The sequence below is a fragment of the Pollachius pollachius genome (genome assembly GCF_949987615.1).
Source record: "Pollachius pollachius genome assembly, chromosome: 3".
Classification (NCBI taxonomy): Eukaryota; Metazoa; Chordata; class Actinopteri; order Gadiformes; family Gadidae; genus Pollachius; species Pollachius pollachius.
Window position 1 is genome coordinate 28,876,227 of NC_136936.1, and position 25,364 is coordinate 28,901,590.

Consider the following 25,364-nt stretch of genomic DNA (forward strand, 5'->3'; position numbering starts at 1 on the left):
CATACTTTCACCCTTGGTGTTAGAGGTTTATATTGCATTCACTACCTCCAGAGATGTGAATCTCAAACTAATGGGAGAAGATGCGACCGGGGATACAACGGGTAAGGCAATAGACTATTTATTCTAGACCGGAGGAACTCGCGGTGTGCCGTATTGTTTGGTAACAGCGTTTAACTTAAATGATCAGAGCAGCAATGTATTCGTGGTTGTTTTATCTCCTCACGACACATAAACAAAAAAACTGGTCGTGGTTGTAATGTCTCCTAACGATCCCAAAAAAACAAAATAAACTGGTGGTGGTTGTAATATCTCCTCACGATCGAAAAAATAAGTTTTATGTCTCCTCACGGTACAAACATTAGGCCTATATGGGATGAATACAGTCTATCCACAATCCCATTAATACAATTCTGGCCCTTTGCTTCTTCAATATGATTATTTTAATTAAATCTCCTTCAGATTTCCCCGCAACCGTTTAACTAGGTCTGTTATGCTCTTGTAATCCCAGGGCCGGGACTGTGGAGCGCAGCGACCAGACGTTGGCTCAAACAACTCTTACACCTAAGTGTTCCTATAACTAATCCTATGCAGATTCAGTCTTTACGACAATAGGTTCTGCTGACCTGATCTGTGGCGCCTGTGAAAAGTTGTTGAGCGTCGCGGTGGGGCCCCTCAGGTGATATCTCTTTCTCAGAATCATGTACGGGGTCACCAAATTGTCATGTTGTTGAAGAAAGTAGTTCAATCCAGGTCGCTTTTAACTCACTTTATTTGTTAAAGTATTTCGGTATGGTAACTATGAAGCAAAAGGAGGGAATTGTATTTAATACGCGTGGAGAGAAATACCGCTGCACTATCTTCCAGACCCGGGGGGCTTCCCCCGAGGCCCTCAACGGGGCTGCCATATGTCTCTGACCTCATCTGACTCCCGCTCCCCGTTTGTATCAAGTAGGCGTGGCCTATGTGACGTATTGGCTCCGCCTTCCTCACCTGTCTAAAGGTGCTGCCATCTGTGGCTGGAGTAGTTATTGCAGCTTATATGTTGGTCCTGCTCTCCTTGTGGCTATGTATAGTAATAACAGCTTATATGTTTGATTCTGCTTCCTTGTGGCTATGTGGGGGCAGCTTATGTGCTTAAAATACGTAACACTGCATTGACCTATAGTACTGCTTGTTAGGGAAACAGGACATGGGGACCCAAATGCTGAACAAAGGGAGGCAGAGGCTGGGTACGTGGAACGGGATTCATTGGTAGGCAGGCGGGTAGTCAGGCAGGCAGGGGTCCGGTAACGGGCAGACAGTCAGACAGAAAAGGGTTCGACGACAGGCGGGTAGTCAGGCAGGCGGGGGTCCGATAGCAGGTAGGCAGTCAGGCAGGCGAGGACGAAACGGTATGCGGGTAGTCAGGCAGGCAGGGGTCCGGTGTCAGGTGGAGAACTACGAAAGAGGAGAGGTGGTTACCACAGGGGCAGGCTACAAAACAGAGGTTAAATAATGCTGGTAGGACCGATACTGACTAGGTAGACGTAACGACGAACTGGCGCCGGCTGATAGGAAATCCCCGGCTGAAGTAGGGAATGGTGATTACTGATTGCAGACTGGTGTGCCGGGAGAAGGACCACTGGCGTCAAGTAGTCGCTAGATGGCGGTATTGGACCGCGTAGCAGGACACGGCGTGACAGTACCCCCCCCTCTACGGACGCCTCTCGGCGGACGCCCAACACCAGACGGATGGTCTCGATGGAAGTCCCGGACGAGCGAGGCATCCAGGATACTACTCTGGGGAACCCAGGAGCGCTCCTCAGGACCGTACCCCTCCCAGTCAACGAGGTACTGGTGACCCCGGCCGCGGCGTCGTACCTCCAGGAGGTGACGGACTGTCCATGCTGGGTGTTTGTCGATGACCCTGGGTGGAGGTGGGGGCGGAGCGGGGGGAGACAACGGGCTGGTGGAGACGGGCTTGACCTGGGAGACGTGGAAGGTTGGATGGACACGGAGGGATGGGGGAAGTCGGAGACGAAGGGCACAGGGGTTGATAACAGTCTCAATCTCAAAAGGTCCAATGAAACGGGAGGAGATCTTGGGCGAAGTACCCTTCAAGGGAAGGTTCTTAGCCCGAAGCCACACCCTCTATCCGGGAGCGTACTGGGGGGCGGGTAGACGGCGCCTATTGGCCTGCAGTTTGGAGCGGGAGGATGCGTGGAGCAACGCAGTGCGTGTGCGCTTCCAAGTGCGCCGGCACCTGCGCATGTGGGCCTGAACTGACAGGACTGAGATCTCCTCCTCCAACTCGGGGAACAGGGGTGGTTGGTAGCCCAGTGAGGCCATGAACGGAGATAAGCCGGAGGAGGCGTTGACCAGCGTGTTGTGGGCATACTCGACCCAGGGAAGCTGAGAGCTCCAGGAGGAGGAGTTACTGGCGTGGGAGATACAGCGGAGTGCTGCCTCCATCTCCTGGTTGGCCTGCTCCGATTGTCCATTGGACTGGGGGTGGAACCCGGAGGAGAGGCTGGGTGTGGCCCCTAGGACCGCGCAGAATGCGCGCCACACCTGCGAGGTGAACTGAGGGCCCCTGAGACGATGTCCGCAGGGATGCCATGAAGGCAGAACACGTGCCTGACCAGGAGGTCCGCGGTCCCCGTCCGCGGTCCCCCTGAGGACGGAAGCTTGGGAAGCGCGATGAAGTGTGCAGCCTTGGAGAAACGGTCGATCACGGTGAGGATGGTGGTGTTACCCTCGGACGTGGGCAGACGTGGGAGATACAGCGGAGTGCTGCCTCCATCTCCTGGTTGGCCCGCTCCGATTGTCCATTGGACTGGGGGTGGAACCCGGAGGAGAGGCTGGGTGTGACCCCTACGAAGTCCAGGGCGATGTGAGACCAAGGTCGGCTAGGAATGGGTAGAGGCCGAAGCAGACCGGAACGGGGGCGAGTCGAGGTCTTATTCCGGGTGCAGGTTGCGCACGCTGCAATGAACGCACGGACGTCCGCATCCATGGATGACCACCAGAATCGCCGGCGGATGAAGTCCAAGGTGCGGGTGACTCCTGGGTGACAGGTAAGTTTGGAGGAGTGGGCCCAAACCAGTACCCTGGACCATACCGCGTCTGGGACGAACAGGCGATTCGGAGGACCGGAACCAGGGTCTGGCTGCTGCTTCTGTGCCAGGCGTACCGCGGCCTCAATCTCCCAGGTGAGTGTGGCGATCAGACAAGCGGGAGGCAGGATGTTTTCGGGCTCAGTACAAGGGTCCTCAGGGGAGTGCAGACGGGACAGAGCATCCGGCTTACCGTTCTGGGAACCGGGACGGTAGGTGAGGGAGAAATTAAATCTACCAAAGAATAAGGCCCACCTGGCCTGCCGAGAATTCAATCTCTTAGCCGACTGAATGTAAGACAGGTTACGGTGGTCGGTCCAGACTATAAAAGGATGGTCCGCGCCCTCCAGCCAATGCCGCCACTCCTCCAAGGCGAGCTTGACGGCCAAGAGCTCGCGGTTACCGTCGTAGTTCCTCTCCGGCAAGGACAGCCGGCGGGAGAAGAAGGCACAGGGGTGGAGCTTGTGGTCAGAGGGAGAGCGCTGAGAGAGGACCGCGCCCACTCCGGTGTCAGAAGCGTCAGTCTCCACCACGAACTGGAGAGCGGGATCTGGTTGTACGAGGATGGGCGCAGATACGAAACGCTTCTTGAGATCCCGAAATGCGGTCTCGGCCTCCGGAGTCCACGAGAAAAGGCTCTTGGTAGAGGTCAGGGCTGTGAGGGGTGCCGCAACTTGGCTGTAGCCTCGAATAAACCGTCTGTAAAAGTTGGCGAATCCCAAGAACTGCTGCAGTCTTTTGCGGGTTGAGGGGGAGGGCCACTCGGCCACCGCAGAGACCTTGGAGGGATCCGTCCTTATCTGGCCCTGACCGATTATGTAGCCCAGGAAGGAGACGGATGGCAAGTGGAACTCGCACTTCTCCGCCTTAACATAAAGTCGATTCTCCAGTAATCGCTGAAGAACCTGCCGGACGTGAACCCGGTGCTCCTCCACGGATCTCGAGAAGATCAGGATGTCGTCAATGTTTACGAACACGGAGCGGTTCAACATGTCCTGGAGGACGTCGTTGACCAGGGACTGGAAGACAGCGGGGGCGTTGGTGAGTCCGAAGGGCATGACCAGGTACTCAAAGTGGCCCAAAGGGGTGTTGAACGCAGTCTTCCACTCATCTCCCTCCCGGATACGGACCAGGTGGTATGCGTTACACAGGTCAAGCTTGGTGAAGACCGTGACTCCGTGGAGGGGGATGAAGGGGGAACTAATGAGGGGCAAGGGGTACTTGTTGATCACCATGATGTTGTTCAAACCACGGTAGTCGATGCAGGGACGAAGCGAGCCATCCTTCTTCCCCACAAAGAAGAACCCCGCTCCTTCCGGTGAAGAGGATGGCCGGATGATCCCAGCGGTGAGGGATTCCCCGATGTACTCCTCCATAGACTCACGCTCGGGCCAAGAAAGATTGAACAGGCGACTCCCCGGGAGAGGAGCCCCGGAAAGGAGGTCGATTGCGCAGTCATAAGGACGGTGGGGGGGCAAGGACAAGGCGTGGGCCTTGCTGAACACCTCCCCAAGGTCGTGGTACTCCTCCGGAACGGAGGACAGGTTAGGAGGTGCGGCGGCAGACTCGAGCTCTGGCGCCCGAGGCGACTGAGCGGACCGCAAACACTGGGACAGGCAGTGCGTACTCCAGACCGTTACACAACCTGTACCCCAATCGATCTGGGGGTTGTGTGTTTTAAACCAGGGGTAACCCAGAACGACCGAGGAGAAGGGGCTGGAAATCACCAGAAGCGAGATGGACTCGTGGTGATTGCCTGAGACGAGTAGGTTGACCGGAACGGTACGGTGCTCCACCCGCGTGAGTGTCCTCCCGTCTAGCACCAGGGTCTCGATTGGGGGGTCAAGCGGAACAGTGTCGATCTTCAAACGAAGAACCAACTCCCGATCAATAAAACTCTCATCAGCTCCGGAGTCCAGGAGGATAGAGAGCGGGAGGGTCTGATCCTGCCACAGGAGGACAGCTTCCAGGAGGGGACGGGAGACCGAGGGGTTACGGGAGCGGCTCGCCAGGATCCCTCGGATTACTGGCAAGCCCGTTCTTTTCCCGAAAGCGAGGGGCAGGTTGCCCGGAGATGGCCCGGAAGACCGCAGTAGAGGCAGGAACCGGAGCGCATACGGCGTTCCCTCTCCTCGGGGGAGAGATGCATGCGACCGATTTGCATGGGCTCAGGAGAGAGTCCCCGCTCGGGACGGGGTGGAGCGGAAAACAAAGGGGAGGGTTGAGGTGTTGCAGGTGGTCCGAACGGGTGCGCGGAGGACGAGCGTAGACCTCTCTCTCTGCGGCGTTCGCGCAAGCGATTGTCCAAGCAAATGGAGAGAGCGATCAACTGATCTAGGCTTGTAGATTCCTCCCGAGAAGTCAGCTGGTCCTTGATGTCATCGGCGAGGGCATTTAGGAAAACCCCCTGCAGAGCTTCCTCGTTCCAGCCGCTCTCAGCCGCAAGGGTGCGGAACTCAACCGTGAAGGAGGCGACACCGCGGGAACCCTGGCGAAGACGCTGAGAGGCCTCTTTGCCCCGGACCGGGTGATCGAACACCTTGCGCATCTCCTCGGTGAAGGCGAAATAGTCTGAACACACCGCGAAACCACGTTCCCACACGGCTACCGCCCAGGCGAGGGCCTCACCTCGCAAGGAGCCGATCAGATAGGCGATCCGTGACTTCTCGGTGGGGTAGGTCTGGGGCTGTAGCTCGAAGACCAGAGAGCACTGAAGGAGGAAGGGCCGACAGGAACCCAGGTCCCCTTCGTAGCGTTCGGGGGCTGGGATAAACGGCTCCCTGGAGGAAGCCGATGGACCAGGGGCATGGAATGGGGGTTCCGGAGAGACGGGGCGCTGGGAGTGTACTGAGACGGTCAGCTCACGGAGGTTGGAGGTGATCTCCTGCAGGATCTGATCATGCTGCCCCAGGAGTGTCCCTTGACGGGAGATCACCTGACGGAATGCCTCTGTGTCAGCTGGGTCCATGATGGCCAGTTCGTACTGTTAGAGAAACAGGACGTGGGGACCCAAATGCTGAACACAGGGAGGCATACACCAGGAGGAGGACAACCAGAGCCTGTAGGATCATGAAGGGTTCCCATCACCCCAATAACGGACTGTTTGTAGTGCTGCGATCAGGCAAACACCTCCGATGTCATGCTTCGAAAACAGAGAGACTGAGCCAACCTCGGCCCCCAACCAAGTCACACATGCTGTCCAACTTGTGCACACATGCAGACACAAAGAAATAACATAGACTACCTCAATTTAATTATTAATATTTCCTTTTACTGTACAGAATATCTCTATTTATTTCTTTTGCACAATTTTAACTTCTAAACTGTTTCGATTATGCTGTATGGGGCTAATTATTGCAATTGTTTTGAATGTTGCACAATCTCTGCAGGCACTGCCACTTTTCATTTCACTGCATTTCTTTTACAGGTTTGTGACCAATAAAACTCTTGAATCTACTGCATTAACCTACAGTACTTCTGGAAATAATACTACTGCAATAACCTATAGTACTGCTAGTACTAATACTACTGCATTAACCTATAGTACTTCTAGTACTAAAACTACTGTTGTCATCCTATAGTACTGCTATAACTTATACTACTACTCTCCTACTATAGTACTACTGCTAGTTCTAATACTACTGCTGCCATCTACAACATTCAGTACTGCATAACCCTATAGTACTGCTAGTACAATACTACTGCTGTCATCCAATAGTACTGTTAGTTTGAATACTATTGCTGTCAACATATAGCACTGCTAGCATTAATACTAGGGCCATCCAATATGCAGTGAAAATTTTACTAGAATACTCTCTATACTGTTATATATATAATACTGCTTCCTATGATTCTCTCCTTCTAAGATGCTTCCTAGGATCCTCTTCTTCTAGGATTTTTCCTAGGGTCCTCTCCTTCTAGATGTTTCCTCGGATCCTCTCCTAGGATGTTTCCTAGGATCCTCTCCTTCTAGGATGTTTCCTACAATACTATCCTTCTAGGATATATGGTACAATCCCATCCTATGTATCCTAGAGTCTTCTCATAGTGTGTATCTTAGCAACACTTCCTAGCCGGTAAAGTGCTTATGTAGCATGCTACATAAGCACTGAGCAAATAGCTTGCTTAGGGCTGGGCAATTAATCGAATTTCGATCTCGATTTTAGCGTTCGACGATCACAAAAGTAACATAATCGAGTTTTCGATTATTATTATTTATTTATTTTTCTTAAATGTTTTATAGAAAGTGCACAACAGCTTGATACAATTCTGTACATTATTTTAGATTTGAACATTTTCTTTTTGACCATTTTGTGTAATTTTTTAAGACGAAATTTCAAAGTTTGCAGTTACAAAGTGTTTTTGGGAGACATGCTGAATAAATACATCATGTTTTCAAACTCAAAAATAATCTTTTTAATAGTCGTTATTTCAATCTTGACCAAAATAATCGTGATTATGATTTTTCCACAATCGAGCAGCCCTAAGCTTGCTACAGTAGCACCCAGCAAGGAGAAAGCTGGTGTTTATCCACAAGGTTGAAAAAAAACACACATACCAGTAGTTTCTTACACATACACAAAGAAACGCCTGCACACTAAAAGAGGTAAGAGGTATTTGTAGTATTCATTTAGTTTATTAATTGAATGAAGAGGTGACCAGTGAGTTCATCACACTGGGTAGACCACTGATAGGCTCATGAATTGAAAGCTGTATCTCTGTCCTCATTGGTGCAAAATGGGAAGGGGTGTGGCTTGAGTTATACTGCTCCTCTAATACTGAGTCTCTGAAGCAGTTCTTTAACACACACACACACACACACACACACACACACACACACACACACACAGAGAGATTGATCAATGGTCTTCAGTTTGTGCTCCATCATGGCCGGGTGGTGTTGTCTCTCCTGGTTGTCATGACTAGTGAGCAGGTTCTGTGATATCTCTTGAGCGACGTAGGGTTCTAGACGTCCATGATTCAACACTAACACACACACACACACACACACACACACAAACGCACACGCACGCTCTCAGGCTGATGATCTCATGTCTAGAGGCCCAGGGACCTGCGGACAACCTGCTGGGCCAGCTGGTTGAACTGCAGGCGGTCTTCTCTCCACATCTTAGACGCGTCCACATTGGCACCACTCTCATCGTTGGGCTCTAAAGACAGGACGTGGTCACACAGTCAAGAGGGGGACCTTCTAGCATGCTGTCCACAGACAGACAGACAGACAGACAAACAGACAGACAGACCGGTAGGTAGGTACCTGCCAGCATGCTGACTACAGACAGCAGAATCTTCTCCACACTCTGCACTGGGCTCCATCTCTCAGCACTGCTCTCGTAGCCCATGGGGTCGTCACCCGGGGCGTGGAGGATGGAGATACACACCCGGCCGTCTGGATAAACTGGAACATACCCATGACCATCACTACTAGAGGTACACACCCTGTGGATAAACTGGAACATACCTATGATCATCACTACTAGAGATACACACCCTGTGAATAAACTAGAACATACCCATGATCATCACTACTAGAGATACACACCCTGTGGATAAATTGGAACATACATATGATCATCACTACTAGAGATACACACCCTGTGGATAAACTAGAACATACCCATGATCATCAGTACTAGAGATGGGTTGGCTTAGGACGAGGTGGCTGTTGCCTTGCATGATTGACTCAGTGTGTCAATGTGTGTATTATCCGATGTAAGTCGCTTTGGATAAAAGCGTTTGCTAAATGCCCTAATTGTAATTGTAATTGTAGAGATGCACACCCTGTGGATAAACTGGAACATACCGATGATCATCACTACTAGAGATACACACCGTCTGGATAAACTGGAACATACCCATGATCATCACTACCCAGTTAACTGGTTACTATACGAGATGGAGCAGCCTGATCCTAGCCCATGAGTGGTGGCTGGTCAGTAAAGAACTAACAGGCAGAGCCTGGCGGGCGGAGAGAGCCAGCATGGATTCCTCAGCATCAGGTCAGTTAACTAAGTTAACTAACTAATTATGCAAATATCTTAACTGCAACGGCAAAGAAGTTCTCCATAGAATAGTGAGCAGCTTCACTGCTTATACTAGCGGGAGCAAATCATACATGTTGAGCCATAACCAACTGGATTTAATTACAAGGTTAAGAACCTCGCACCTCATGCCCAAACACAGTCTATTATCACTACAAGAGATACACAACCTGCCATCCAATATGGTCAATAACACATTATCACTACCAGAGATACACAATCTGCCATCAAATAGACTCGATCACACATTATTCAGTATTAATATAATGAAATCAACATCACCGGTATCACCATCCTCATCACCACCCGTTCATCACAATCTGATGTGAGCAGGATATACCCCCCTGGAGCTAATGTTCAGGGATGAAGGTAGGAGACCATTGGTCAACGTGAGCTGTGTGTTCCCCGTGTGGGTTTGTGCACATGATGGAGGCCCGGAAATGATGATGACGGTGGTGCTGCCCACCGTCATCATGTCATCGTGCTCTTATCGGGAGCACGCTCAGACCGGCCCTATGGTTAGCATAGCACAGAGAACCTGCTTAATGACAGTCTCCACAGGGCTAATCACCACGCTAGGCTAACTGCAGGCTAACCCTTTACAACCATGATGTCATCCCACGTACCTAGACACACGAGTAACCTGAAAACAACAACACTAACAGTAGTGTGTACAACTAGAGCTGTGGATTGTGTACCAGTACTTGATCAGTGTGTTCTACTCGTACTTGGTGGATAGTTTTCGAGCCACAAGAAAACACCTGTTGACTCTAGAACAGCATTACTCATTGCGCGGCTCGCAAGCCACATGCGGCTCGCCAAGCCTCTATTTGCGGCTTGCATGGCGGTAAAAATATACAGTGATATGATCATGCAGTGAATACAGATATTTAAAAAAACAATACAAACAATTATTTAAAAAATAAATCAACAGCGGCATTAAAAGGTGGAAATATAGCCTTGTCTAGAGAATATTTTTAAACTTGCTCGGCTCTACGCTGACAGCTGACAGCGACAGATTGGCGGTTTTCCTGCATAACAACAGAGAATGTGCTCTTTGGATGGACTTATTCTTATTAACTTATTCTTCAATAGCTTCCATGTTATGTGACCCAGTGTCTCCACATTATTCCAGAAAATAGCACACAGTCACACAAGTCTTAATTTTCCTCTCAAAGTGCACCAGATTGATGCATTCCAGGTTAAAAGGTACCAAATTTTCTTCTGGGGGAGCATGCCCCCGGACCCCGCTAAGGATCGGGTTCCCTCCACAGTTTCACAAAATTCTGTGGGAAACACTGCTTCAGGGAGGACATATTATTAAGCAGGCATACTTATTTATGACTGGATTTATAGCTTTTGATACTTTGCGGTAAAAATGGCTCTCCTGTTGACGTTGTCCTGTCAGTGCGGCTCTCCTGAAAAAAATAGTGAATACCACTGCTCTAGAAGAACATCTCATGACCTCCTCCAGAGAACACCTGCTGACTTTACAAGAATATCTCATGTCCCCTTCCAGAACACCTGCTGACTCTAGAAGACATGCAATTAAACAATTATGTAGACCCCGATCCACAAATACTTGGGATATACAGTGGGGCAAAAAAGTATTTAGTCAGCCACCAATTGTGCAAGTTTTCCCACTTAAAAAGACGTGAGAGGCCTGTAATTTTCATCATAGGTAAACCTCAGCTATGAGATACAAAATGGAAAAAAAAAATCCAGAAAATCACATTGTCTGATTTTTTAAGAATTTATTTGCAAATAATGGTGGAAAATAAGTATTTGGTCACCTACAAACCAGCAAGATTTCTGGCTGTCACAGACCTGTAACTTCTTCTTTAAGAGGCTCCTCTGTCCTCCACTCGTTACCTGTATTAATGGCACCAGTTTGAACTCCTTATCAGTATAAAAGACACCTGTCCACAACCTCAAACAGTCACACTCCAAACTCCACTATTGCCAAGACCAAAGAGCTGTCAAAGGACACCAGAAACACAATTGTAGACCTGCACCAGGCTGGGAAGTCTGAATCTGCAATAGGTAAGCAGCTTGGTGTGAAGAAATCAACTGTGGGAGCAATTATTAGGAAATGGAATACATACAAGACCACTGATAATCTCCCTCGATCTGGGGCTCCACACAAGATCTCACCCTGGGGGGTCAAAATGATCACAAGAACGGTGAACAAAAATCTCAGAACCACACGGGGGGACCTAGTGAATGACCTCCAGAGAGCTGGGACCAAAGTAACAAAGGCTACCATCACTAACACACTACGCCGCCAGGGACTCAAATCCTGCAGTGCCAGACGTGTCCCCCTGCTAAAGCCAGTGCATGTCCGGGCCTGTTTGAAGTTTGCTAGAGAGCATTTGGATGATCCAGAACAGGATTGGGATAATGTCATATGGTCAGATGAAACCAAAATAGAACTTTTTGGTAAAAACTCAACTCGTCGTGTTTGGAGGAGAAAGAATGCTGAGTTGCATCCAAAGAACACCATACCTACAGTGAAGCATGGGGGTGGAAACATCATGCTTTGGGGCTGTTTTTCTGCCAAGGGACCAGGACGTCTGATCCGTGTGACAGAAAGAATGAATGGGGCCGTGTATCGTGAGATTTTGAGTGAAAACCTCCTTCCATCAGCAAGGGCACTAAAGATGAAACGTGGCTGGCTCTTTCAGCATGACAATGACCCCAAACACACCGCCCGGGCAACGAAGGAGTGGCTTCGTAAGAAGCATTTCAAGGTCCTGGAGTGGCCTAGCCAGTCTCCAGATCTCAACCCCATAGAAAATCTTTGGAGGGAGTTGAAAGTCCGTGTTGCCCAGCGAAGGCCCAAAAACATCACTGCTCTAGAGGAGATCTGCATGGAGGAATGGGCCAAAATACCAGCAGCAGTGTGTGAAAACCTTGTAAAGACTTACAGAAAACGTTTGACCTCTGTCATTGCCAACAAAGGGCATGTAACAAAGTATTGAGATTACCTTTTGTTATTGACCAAATACTTATTTTCCACCATAATTTGCAAATAAATTCTTTAAAAATCAGACAATGTGATTTTCTAGATTTTTTTTTTTTCATTTTGTCTTTCATAGCTGAGGTATACCTATGATGAAAATAACAGGGCTCTCTCATCTTTTTAAGTGGGAGAACTTGCACAATTGGTGGTTGACTAAATACTTTTTTGCCCCACTGTATGTGCTCTGTAAAATGAAATAGACAGTGATATTTCACGATCTACACATTTTTACTTGTCTTGTAAAAAACTTGTCTTCCACACTCACTTTCAGAACAGAACTCCAAGTTTTACTTCAAGTTTAAATTAAAGATCTATAAAATGTGCATAGATTAATTGCACACACTTGAGAATGCGACATGCGATATTAAAGCAAGTGAGAAAAAAAAAATCACATTACGTTTACCACAATCCATAATTTTTACTATACTTTTAAACTCTACTCGCTATACTCGTTTCTCCAAAACTGAAGCCCCCACCTTGTTACCATGAGGTGAACACATTGGCTTACACAGTGGCCTCTATACAAAACTGACGGATGTTGTAGTGTGGGAATGGTGGAGGAAGGATGTGTGGCTATCCTAACGCCACTGTGGATGAATACCAAACTGTTGGGAGAGTCAGGAGGGAGGGAGGAGTAAGGGTGGAGTTAAGGAGTGAGGGTGGAGTGAAGGAGCTCCAGAGTGAGGAGTGAGGGTGGAGTGAAGGAGCTCCAGAGAGAGGAGTTAGGGTGGAGTGAGGGTGGCGTGAAGGAGCTCCAGAGTGTGGAGTGAGGGTGGAGTGAAGGAGCTCCAGAGAGAGGAGTTAGGGTGGAGTGAAGGAGCTCCAGAGTGAGTAGTTAGGGTGGAGTGAAGGAGCTCCAGAGTGAGGAGTGAGGATGGAGTGAAGGTAAAGGGAGGGTGGAGTGAGGATTGAGGGTAGTGTGAGGGTGGGGTGAAGGAGTGAGGGTGGAGTGAAGGTACGGGTGGAGTTAAGGAGTGAGGGTGGAGTGAGGGTGGAATGAAGGGGTGAGGGTGGAGTGAAGGAGCACAACTCAACCATACCGTTTCATACATAACCTATCTCTCACACATGATGGCCTAACATATTATACATGAGATGGAACCGATTTCTTAGATTATGAATCTAAGAGCGTTGTTCCAAAATGTCAAAAACATTATAGCATGCAGGTTTCTAGCCTTTACAATAAAGACGCATTTAAAATAAATTTCACTTAAACTTTTTTCTTAGCAAGGCAGGAAGGTAGCAATAAATAAATCGGCTCGCCACCATCTAGAGGTGTGTGCTGTGTACGTATAATGCGTTTGGCTGCGGAACACATAGGACTAAACTAGGAGGTGGACAGGTTGGACATCATGAAGCCACTGTGGACAGAACCCTACTGGAGAGAGAGGTCAGCAGGAACTGGGAAGGAGCATCCAAGTGATTCACAGTTCAAAGTTCATGTAAAAGATTTGGTTCTGAAAGTGAGTGCGGATATTATTTTGCAAGCACACAAGCACCATAATTGTGGATAACGGTACCAGCAATATGATTGTCTTCTGTGGTTTATGGATATTCAAGTCCAATATAAAGTTGTGCATCCACATTTTACAGAGCGTCAGTGGGACAAGTTGGACAAAATCCACAAACAGAGACATCCTTCAATGAGCCAGTGAAGCCCAGAGAGGTCCTGAGGAGCTCATTAACACTACTGCCCACGGCCACACACCCATGGTCCCCAGACTTGTACTAGGGTTCCTATCAGTTCCAGCATTTACTGAATTGTTGAAAATGTCAGTTTTGGTGCGACCACCATCAACTGCTTCAAATAGTCGTTTGACCAGATTTAGATTAGCCCTGAATGCTCATCTATGTCAGACCAGATTTACCTTTATCTTCGAAAAGATCCCAAATACCTGGCTGAATATTATTATTTCTGAATATAACTAGTCTATTCATCCAACAAAGGATTGGTTTTGGTTTTGCTTCCTAGAGTCGGATCACGTTCACAACTAAACCAAACCCAAGTATGGTCTACCAGTCCCTTTGAGTGTGTACCAGTACTCTGTATCGTCTACCAGTCCTTGTGAGGGTGTACCAGTACTCTGTATCATCTACTAGTCCTTGATGAGGGGATACCATTACTCTGTATCTTCTACTTGTCCTTGTAGTGAGTACCAGTACTCTGTATGTCTACCAGTCCTTGTAGTAGGCCACAGTACTCTGTATCGTCTAACAGTTCTTGTGAGGGGGGACCAGTACTCTGTATCATCTACTAGTCCTTGTGAGGGGGGGACCAGTACTCTGTATCATCTACTAGTCCTTGTGATTGTGTACCAGTACTCTGTATCATCTACTAGTCCTTGTGAGGGGGGGACCAGTACTCTGTATCATCTACTAGTCCTTGTGATTGTGTACCAGTACTCTGTATCATCTACTAGTCCTTGTAGTGGGTACCAGTACTCTGTATCATCTACCAGTCCTTGTGAGGGGGGACCAGAACTTACTATTGGGGTGGAACATGTCACAAATGAACCTCATCTTCGGGGGGCTGAGGGGGTAGTCAGACGGGAAACTGAGGACAGCAGGAAACACTCCTCCTTCAAAACACGTGTCCTCAGGACCCCTGGAGACAGACAGACAGTTAGACAGACAGACAGACAGACAGACAGACAGACAGACAAACGGACCGAAAGGGAGGGAGACACACACACAGACAGACCCACAAACAGACCCACAGGGAGACAGGAAGGGAGACACACACACAGACAGACAGGGAGGGAGACACACAAGACAGCCAGACAGCCAGGGAGGGAGAAAAACCGATAGGCAGACAAGACACTCAGTTAGGTAAACAGACATGGAGGACGACAAACAGACAGGGAGAAAGACAAGTAGACATGGATGAATATAGACAGACGGGAAGGGAGGGAAACAAACAGGGAGAAAGAAAGATTGGGACATAGATCAGTGACTGCTGTATTCATCTTGATTAGTCTAGCAACCTCAGGCAATAATCATTAAATTTACAATAAATATAAAAATATATATAAATCATTGAAAATAAATATATTAATATTATGATATCCTTGAGTAAATATAGTATTATAACTTTTTATTATTTAAAAAATAATAATTTTGTAATTGAATGGTTTGTGTTTGATAATTAAACACTTTTTTCTTTCCACTCTTCCCATTGGCCATGGCCTTCTTTATTACCCTAGCACACTTTGGTCATGGGAATTCATAAAAACGAACGTATGTGTATGAAGGGGCTCAGGTTGATATTTAGTGGTCCACCTGAAGGCAAAGGTTAGGACCTACTGATGCAGACCAGATAGAAAATACAAGAGGAACTATGGACACACATGAAGACATTTCTACTCTGTGTTCAACTGTCGGCAGGGGAGGAGAGACACCTAGAGGTCACACATTGTACCTGCAGAATAACGATACTAGAGTCAATCAGAGATGAGACCTTCAGACTTCATAATGAAGCTAGCTGAAATAGATCAGACCTTTCTTCTGATTTATATGCTGATAATATCTGACCTGTGTCTTCTGCTGTCTGTGTTGCCTGACCAGACTTAATGAATAGAGACTTTAACCAACGTTAATGGATTCTAACTTCAATACTTCAGAGTTACAGTTAGAGCTTCATAGCTATGTGTGTGCGTGAGTTTATTTCTAAAGCACGTTTAAAAACACGTTGGTTGACCAAAGTGCCGTACAGCTCACGGCAGGTGAGTAAAATCATGATGAGAATCAAAAATACATATAAGCATCACTGTACACAGATAAAAGAGACACATTCCAGGCACAAATCCAACCAGATAAAATCCAAGCCTTGAAGATTAAAATATTGTTTTGACCCTGGATTTAAAAGGAATAAGCGGTCTGGAGTTGGAATAAGGGCTTCAAGGTCCCTCATTTAAGAGGGGCCTTTTAAAGAACAACAGGAAAACCTGGAGGTGGATTTTGAACCACACTGAAAGCCAGTGGAGAGGTCCCGGCCTAGTGGCAGCGTCCTGGACCAGGTCCAGGCACGATCTGAACCTCACATCTCGAGATGTTAGTAACTTACATGATCAGAGCTTCCCACTCAAAGAAGTTCTCCTCATTGGCCGGACCTGGACACAAACACGTTGGTTTAAGGTTAAATATAAAGCATGATGTCATGTAGGAAACATGATGTCATATTATTGGTTTACAGCTTTACATGAAACAATTTGATGCCATATAAATGGTTTAAGTTTAAGTTGAACCTTTCTATAAGTTGTGGTCACAATAAAAAAAAAAAAATCACAGTGGATTGAGTTTATTCCATTTGTAGAACATTGGTCAATATAGAAAACAGTTTGGCTAACCACAGCCGCCCTCTCACCTGCCACGATGCCTTCTGGGGGGTTCAGGGTCAGCTCTGAGGAACACAAAGAACACATGATGAGGACCCATCAAGTAGACTGAAGAGGACTCATCCAGTAGACTGAAGAGGACTCATCCAGTAGCCTGAAGAGGACTCATCCAGTAGACTGAAGATGACTAATCCATTAGACTGAAGAGGACTCATCCAGTAGACTGAAGAGGACTCACCAAGTACAGACTGAAGAGGACTAATCCAGTACACTGACGAGGACACATCAAGTAGACTGAAGAGGACTCATCAAATAGAGTTAAGAGGTAACGTGTTATAACACATAACGTGTTATAACATTCCACGCTCAGCTGGCCTGTCTGTTAGCAAACGTGTTTAATAGTTTCCATGCAACCAGAGTGGAGGAGACTCTAATAAACACTGACACAGGCTGGCTACTGTGGTGCTAGTAGGGTTAGCTACTGTGATGCTAACAGAGTTAGCTACTTTGATGATAGCAGAGTTAACAGGGTAAGGTAACCTTATAACATAACGTAACAACATTAACTCACGTTTATACTCCGCCATGAGTCTTTTGAGCGCTGTCCCGGCCATTATCCTCCAACTGTGGAGATCCGATCAGGAGTATCGAGTCAATAGAAACCTGACAACACAGCTGTCAACACAGTCGGCATACTGCGCATGCTCACACGCCGTCACCGCGGTGACAACTCCGTGACGTCAACCTGTCCTCCAGCGGTCGCTTGTTGGACATTATGCAGCTGAACACTTTGTCATTTTAATAATATTCTTCCCAACGAATCCCGTTCAATGATTACGTTTCAACAATTGACTTGACAATGATTCATTGTAAAGGAAACGAAGGAAGTATTCAGAATAGACCATACAGCTCACTCTTATTCTTTACAGTCAGATCACTTACTACTGAACCGTCCCGGGATAACGTCCACAATAGACTTCAGACCTATATATCAGTATAATAGTTATTCGTATAGTATGTTAGTATAATACTTATTCCAGTGTTTCAGTTTACCTGGACGTTGTAGTTTTCTATTACAAAAGGACTAGTTTAGTCTTTCCGAGGTAGAGAAAGATGCGTTTTATTATGTGCAGTATAACACAGATAAAGATCTGTTTAATAATCAGATATCACTATAAATCATTATTGTCATTTTGTACAGTGACAAGTTACACAACTTTGCTATGTAGCAAATGCATAGAGTAAACAACAGCTTCATACTAACTAATAAGAGCAACAATAAGAGCATAATTACATAAACGGGTGCAGTCTAATAACCTCTCCTGGTCTCTCTCTCTCTCTTAACCCTCAAACCTGCAGCAGCCTTAAGTTCATAAGTTGGTATTCAATAATCATATATCATTGAATGTGCATGAACACAACACTGATGATTGGTGGAATTAAACTGAATTAAACAAAATAGGAAATCAGTCAGACAGCACCTCAGTAACACATTTACTGCTGGTTCCTTACACACACACACAAACACACACACACACACACACACACACACACACACACACACACACACACACACACACACACACACACACACACACACACTCACACTCTGTGAAAACACTGGCTGTACCAGGGTGGGAATGTTAAACTAAAAACATGACAACATAGATGCTTGAATACATGAATCATGATTGGAAGCGGCAGGGTGAATAATGTGCGAACAGTCAATGTGTGTTCTGCAGTCTATGCAGCCGTTTGATTTGTCTCGAGATGTCCTTCATCTTCAAGCCATAGATGATTGGGTTACACATGGTGGGGATGATGATGACGAGCAGGGACACCAGGGTGGGGGCCATGCTGCGAGGGTCGGCCTCCGTTCTGCTGCCGATGACCTCGTAGGAGGTGGTGATGAAGTAGTTGATGAAGACCAGCAGGTGAGGAAGGCAGGTCTGAAGGGCCTTGCCAATGAAGACTCTGGAGCTCTGCATGCAGACGGCCAGGATGCGTGCGTAGGAGTAGAAGACGAAGAGGCTGGGCAGGTACACGGTGAGGAAGATGCCCAGCATGCCGTAGACATTGCTTAGCAGGATGTCCCCGCAGCCCTGCTTGGCCAGTGAGTAGATGTTACAGTACAGTCGCTCCATGCCCAGCCTGCACAGCGGCACCCTGCTGGTCAGCAGAGTGGCTCCACCGATCAGACAGCCAGGGGCAAGCCACGCCCCCACCAGCATAACCCTCACCCGGGCCTTGGTGATGAGGGTGTGGTACTGCAGCGGCCGGCAGATTGAGACGTATCGGTCGTAGGCCATGACGGACAGCAGGGTGAACCCCGAGGCGCCGATGAAGTAGGTGACAAAGGCCTGCAGGATGCACATGGAGAGGGAGATGGTGGGCTCCGATGCGGAGAGCAGGTCCACAAGGAGCTTGGGCAGGATGGCGCTGCTGCCCACCAGGGAGTTGAGCAGCAGTGCAGCGATGAATATGAACATGGGCTGGTGGTGGAGGCTGCTCTGGGAGCAGATCACATACAGGACCACCAGGTCGCTCAGCAGGATGAAGCTGTACACTAGCAGCAGGATGGAGAAACACACAGAGTTATACCGCCCTACACCCCGGAACCCCAGCAGCGTTATGAGTGTCATGTTGGGACTGTGGCCCCCAAGCTGGGACGCATTTAAGGCCATCAGAATTGGGCTGTGCCCGCCTCCAGCTTTTATGAGTGGAGATGGACGTCTCTCTGGAGTTCAGATGTTGTGATGACCTCATCACCAATCAGCCCCGCCCCCAGGGAGGTTCAGACCGTTCAGGGACCCCTGGTACCCTGATCAAAACATATGCTGATTGGAACTCAAAGAGAGCTTTAACAACTCAATAATATGGATATTTGTCATGTCTCTCTGTTTCTCCTGCTGCCCAACCATTAAAATATTGAAAATGATAAACAACATGTTACACACACATCAATTATCTTTATTAACTAATTTTTTAACTACATACACAAGTCAACATTTAAACTTCATACACACCAAGTTAAATTACACATATATCCTGTATCTATTCTTGAATTTGCCATATGGGTTAATGCTCGTCTTAGTCAACATTCTGATTTATATAATAAACAACCCAACAAACTTTGAGTTATATTTTGACATTGTTTAGTTGGATCTCATAGATTATGGTGCTTCTCCTGTATGTATCCTTTTGTTTGTATGTCTGCAGAAGATACCTGCTGAAGCTGCTGTCAGGCCTTCAGATGGTGATGATATCACCAGAGATGTGGACTCGAGTCACATGACTTGGACTCGAGTCATGATTTTGATGACTTCAGACTCGACTTGACAAAATTACGCATGACTTGCGACTCGACTTAGACTTGACTGCTATTGACTTGAGACTTGACTCGGACTTTGCCTCTTTGACTTGTAATGACTCGACGCGATGTCTTGAGTCAAAAACATTTTTTTTTTTAGATAACCTATTTCCCGCCTAGAGGGCTAGACACCCAAGACGCATTCACTTCCGTGAAGATGAAAAAAAACAGCGAGCAAAGACAGATCCACACTTCAATAATATCAAAACGAAATTTCGATATCGTTTATACCTTATTCAGAATAACAGTTTTAGTTTCATATCGGCTGCGTTTTGAGTTGGTCCCATTGAAGCCGTCTGGCCAGCCTCTGACACTTAAGACATCGTAGCTAAATCACTGTTCAACCGTTTACCTTCGTTCAAAAAATGTAAAAAATCTACACACTCGTATCTTCAATAATATCTAAACTGAATTTCGATATCATTTATGCTTTCTTCAGAATCACAGTTTAAGTTTCATATCGGCTTCGTTTCAGTTGGTCTCATTGATTTACGTTGACGCTGGAGGTGAGGACGTTCAGCAGTGTTGCCAGATTGGGCGTTTTTCCCACATTATTGGGCTACTCTTAACAACATAAGATTTCGGCGCATGCGCATAACACATTTGAAGACAAACAATGAACATATTATAACTGTATTGATAAGAAATGACTGTACATTAGAGTGATATGTTGAAATTATGATCAATAGCCTAATCATGACATTATAAAGTGAAAATACATAGTGACTTGTTCAAGAGTTGAAAAAGTTTGGGACTTGGACTTGGACTCGACTTGGCTTTGGTGTGACTTTGATTTGGACTCGACTTGCCTTTCCCTGTCTTGACTTGGGACTCGACTCGGACTTGATTGGTAAGACTTGGGACTTACTTGGGACTTGCCAAACAGTGACTTTGTCCCATCTCTGGATATCACTAATACTACTGTAGTACTATGGTAGTAGTACTGTAGTACTAGGACCTTTCATGTGTAACATGCAGTCTGCCCTTGTCCTTTGGCGGTGATGAAGCAGGTGGGGATGATTCAATGACTCAGGTGTAGAAATGCACAATCATTTGTTAGGCATATTGAATTTCCTCAGCTGCCTCAGGAAGTATAACCAATAAAAGTTTATATTTATGTTTCCATGAACATTTAGTAATCAAGACATCCAAGTGCTGCGATCAAAACTTCAATAACTGGTTGTACTAAGTACAAGCAGGTTTGCATAGTCGAATCAGAGTGAGAAGTGAGTCCTTTTTAATTGAAATAGAAAACAGTCTGGCTGACCACAGCCGCCCTCTCTCCTGCCACGATGCCATCTGGGGGGTTCAGGGTCAGCTCTGAAGAACACAAAGAACACATGATGAGGACTCATCAAGTAGACTGAAGAGTCTACTTGATGAGTCATACAAACTATCTCAGAAGTTTGTATGGAGAAGAAATCGTGCTCTTTTTTCTAAATGAACGAGATACCTCCAAACCCCAAGAGCAGCTTTAACCTCAGGGAGCAGGTCGCTCATCATTCTGAACCCCGAAGGTCTTTCCAATAGGGGCTGGAACTGGAGACCTGAGCTATAACATGTCACATGTGACAGGTTACATGTTACATGTCAAATTAGGATTCACCACTTGCTAGGCTGGATGATCAATGTTCAAACCACTGCCCTTCTATTTTATTTAATAGCAGTTTATAATATCTGAGGCATAGTGCTTAAGGTCTAACGTTAGCAGAGAATTATGTGGAATCTTAATTCTCAACTTCCTTTCAATTTGTTGGCTTGGCACAAGTAAACCAAGCTTTATCGCTGTAGGCTATTTCTGCTGTCAGCCTACCTGAAATACACACGTTTCCATTTACAAATACCACTGTTGAGGTGCTCAATGTGTTTTATAATGAGAGTGGATCAGACTCAATGTTGTCAGAGTTGGTACAGATAAAGGAACAGCACCTCAGCAGGTCTTTAGAAAGTGAAGCAGCACTCTGACCACAGGGGGCGCCACAAACAGCAGTCAGAGTTAAAGGGGTGATATCATGCCACCGGGTGTGAGTGTGATTAGCCGTTTGAAAATCTGCCTTTCCCTGTGCCCTAGTGACATCACTAGTGGGCGTGTCCACCTAGATGTATGGAGTATGGTTAGATGCATAGACATCCTATATCATAGACGGAGCATCGAACTCTACTGCCGCTGACGAGAAGCGGGGCCGCCATCTTGGAATGGTGATCCGCTCCACTTAGGCTACGTTTTCATTATGACGGTCTGAACAGAAGACGCAAAAGTGGCGTCACGTCTTCACTTTTTATTCCGCGTTTAGACAAGCGTTTTCGGCAAGGTGGTGCTGTGATACACTATCACACAACACCCCCATGTCTGAGCGCATGCATAGAATCTTCCTTCTTCTCTTATCTGCGCCACGAAAACCTAAACATGATTACAGTTCTTTCCTTGTTCAGTAATACTATCTGTACATATCCTTTACATTTCGTGGAAAGACTCCTGTAAGTTTATAAGAGCTGCCAGAGCAGCTTGACGGTTCGACGAATGGAAATAATCCAACATGTTTGTTTATTTCCCTGTACTGGCGCTGTATGTGACGTAAACGCGTACGCGACGTGAGCAGATCTGAGCAGAGTTTTGCGTCTTGGCAGTGTAGACGGAAACGCTACGGCGGAGGGTATTCAAGTTTTCCACTCTGGAGGGTGGTTTCAAATGTTTGCGTTTTTAAGCCCCAAAAACGCTGTCACCGTCTAAACGAAAGCCACCTCCGATAAAATATTTGGTTGTTTTTACCCGCAAACCTCCTCGTGTAAACGGGGCCTTAGTGTAATCCGTTTGGCAGGAGCAATGAACTGTCAGCGCATTTAATTAATCATACCTCGCTGAATACCACTGATTTTCACACGTTTTTTTGTCATACGTGTAGCTATGATAAAGGACACATGGTTTGGTGTGTTTTATTATTCATTGTTGGCTTAACAGTAATAGAATATTCTTATATGCTATAGGTGACCAGACGTCTGAGAACAAAATTGGGAACATAATCCCAGAGAAGGGGAAAAACAGTCAGCTATTTTTAAGTTGATGAAACTATATATGATTAAGCTATATATACATATACATCCTACATAAACAATGTATGAATACATTAGATATCTATATATTTTAGGGACCTTATAGACTGTATCTCTGACTGTTGCTGCAGCAGCAGAGTTTTTTCTGTCTTGACACTTCGTATTGATATTTTGTATTTACTTGTATTAACAACATTCTTTCCTTAAATTATTATAATGTTCACAGTGATTGTTTTATTTGTATTTTTTATGTATGTCGCTTTGGAATAAAGCATCTGCCAAATACTTAAACATAAACATATATAAACACCTTTATATACCTTTATACACCTTTATACACGTCTTTATATCAGCTAAAACCACCAATCTGTTTCACTGGATTCCAAATAAAACCAAATTCTGTCTTACCAACAATGTTAGTATTTGAATATTGTTACTTCAATGACTCCATTTATATCATGGTTACAATTATACTGTTAAGGAAGTATTGTCTTATACTTTGCCTAAAATGAGAATGCATCATAATACAAATCTGCTGATGGAAGGATGGATGGAATGGACTGGAGTTTGCAGTTGGGAATTTATCCAGGAAAATGATCAGACCAGAACCAGTGAAATTCAAAATACAATAAAAAGCAGCCACGGTAAATTCAGACTGACCATTTACAGTGTTTAAAAAATAAGAGAATAAAATTCAAAAGAATTATGATGGAAAATAAATCTATCGCATTAGGCCTGATTATCATGAATTAGGAGTGAAATTCTAAATACAATAAAAAGCAGACAGGGTAAATGCAGACTGACCAATGTAGTGTATGCAAGGCAATGTGAATGTAAAAAATATCAATATCTGTGTGGGATTAAAACCCCTGAAAGAGGACTGTTTTGCATAGCTTCTTTCTCATGCTTCCTTTCTGAAGTTTAAGAGAGGCGAGTTTGGCAATGTGGTACAGCCTTATCTTATGAAACACAGACACAACCAATGATAACAAGTCCGAATGGTGGTTGTCGATGCCAAACTGTAGCGGCATTTACATGGATACATCTGATCTGATAAGAATTGGAAGAACAGCTCAATCGGAATAGAAAAGGATCATATATACGCCTCAATCGGAATACATTTCTCTGATCGGAATATAATTCTATGCAGAATAGAAGAGGTGGTGTAGTCCCCTATAATCGAAATGTATACACTTATTCCGATTAGTTTGGGGTGGGTGCAGACTATTTCTCTGCTGATCAACACTATGAATGGTAATTGTAAAAAGACACACCGTGTGAAGATATTGTTTCGTTTTGGCAAGGAGCCGTGTAATAAACGGGATAATGTATACAGTAGAACGTCGCCAGTCATTATCGAAAAGAATACCCTTCAGGGCGAAGCTAGACACCTACGCTTCGCATCGGGGTCCAGTTCGCCCTGTCAATGCTTATTTTCCCGATAATGACCAGCGTCCTGTACAACATTATCCCTTACATATATCATATAAGTCCAGACCAACATAACGGTTGTGCACGAGAGACATACGGTCGTACACTTACCACTTTTGTAAATGCCATATATACAGTACATTCGGATTGCATGATAGGAATAGATCTGTTCCGATTAGAAATCTAATCGGATCAGAAGTGTCCATGTAAACGCGGCTACTGTGTTCCCTAGGAAATACATCCTCCGTTCCAATCTCCCCTCAGACTTTATGCTGCTCCCTGGCTCCCCATCCACACTTCAAGATGGCGGCCGCATTTCTCGCGTCCCAGCAGCCAATGCTGCGTCTATGATATAGGATGTTTATGGTTACATCAGGCCACCAGCCTTCCAATTGGACTGTTGCTCATCTATCCATCATACATCTAGGACAGTAGATACGCCCACTAGTGATGTCACTAGGTTAAAGGTAAAGGCATATTTTCAAACGGCTTGTAACGGCTAATCAAACTCACACCTGGTGGCATGATATCACTCCTTTAAACAATCAGCCCCAGTATTCTATCAATTTCAGATCAAAGTGGAGCCTGGACCCTGTACACCAGCCATCTGAGGGCCTCTCTCAATCATTCAAGTGTCACACATCTGAACATATAAACAACCCAACATATTACTCCATTATTCTACTATCGTACTCTACTATGATGCACCATATGTACGATATGTGCTTCTGACAGCATTCTGCAGTGTTTGCAATGATAGAAACCATATTATTACTGTGTAAAATGTGTTTGAGGTCTTGCCTTTGTATGAATACTCTTTTATAATTTATAATTAGTAATCCTGCTTTGTTTTTATTAATGTATTTGTCATTCTCCAGGAGTAAAATACAGCAAATAGCCTGTATGTTAGAAATACCCCGTACTATTCTCACACTGTTCAATTCTGAAAACTATTTCAGCGTCTTTCAAAAACGGTCTGTATTGTATCATGCCACTTTAAGG

General features: G+C 46.0%; 2 protein-coding genes across 2 annotated transcripts; both read right to left on the reverse strand.

The window, feature by feature from the left end:
* Nucleotides 1-7,354: 7,354 nt before the first annotated feature.
* ube2g2 (ubiquitin-conjugating enzyme E2G 2) lies at nt 7,355-17,203 on the reverse strand. The gene is made up of 6 exons (XM_079732617.1): nt 17,082-17,203; nt 16,540-16,575; nt 16,240-16,285; nt 14,663-14,781; nt 8,371-8,511; nt 7,355-8,263 (listed from the first exon to the last, which is right to left on the reverse strand). The coding sequence occupies exons 1-6, from the start codon at nt 17,122-17,124 to the stop codon at nt 8,151-8,153; spliced, it is 498 nt and encodes a 165-aa protein (XP_079588743.1). The 5' UTR covers nt 17,125-17,203; the 3' UTR covers nt 7,355-8,150.
* A 1,031-nt stretch (nt 17,204-18,234) lies between these two features.
* On the reverse strand, nt 18,235-19,152 carry LOC307073803 (olfactory receptor 13C7-like; the record flags this gene model as incomplete). The annotated part of the gene is made up of 1 exon (XM_079733765.1): nt 18,235-19,152. One exon carries the CDS (start codon nt 19,150-19,152, stop codon nt 18,235-18,237), a length of 918 nt encoding a protein of 305 aa, XP_079589891.1.
* Nucleotides 19,153-25,364: the final 6,212 nt, after the last annotated feature.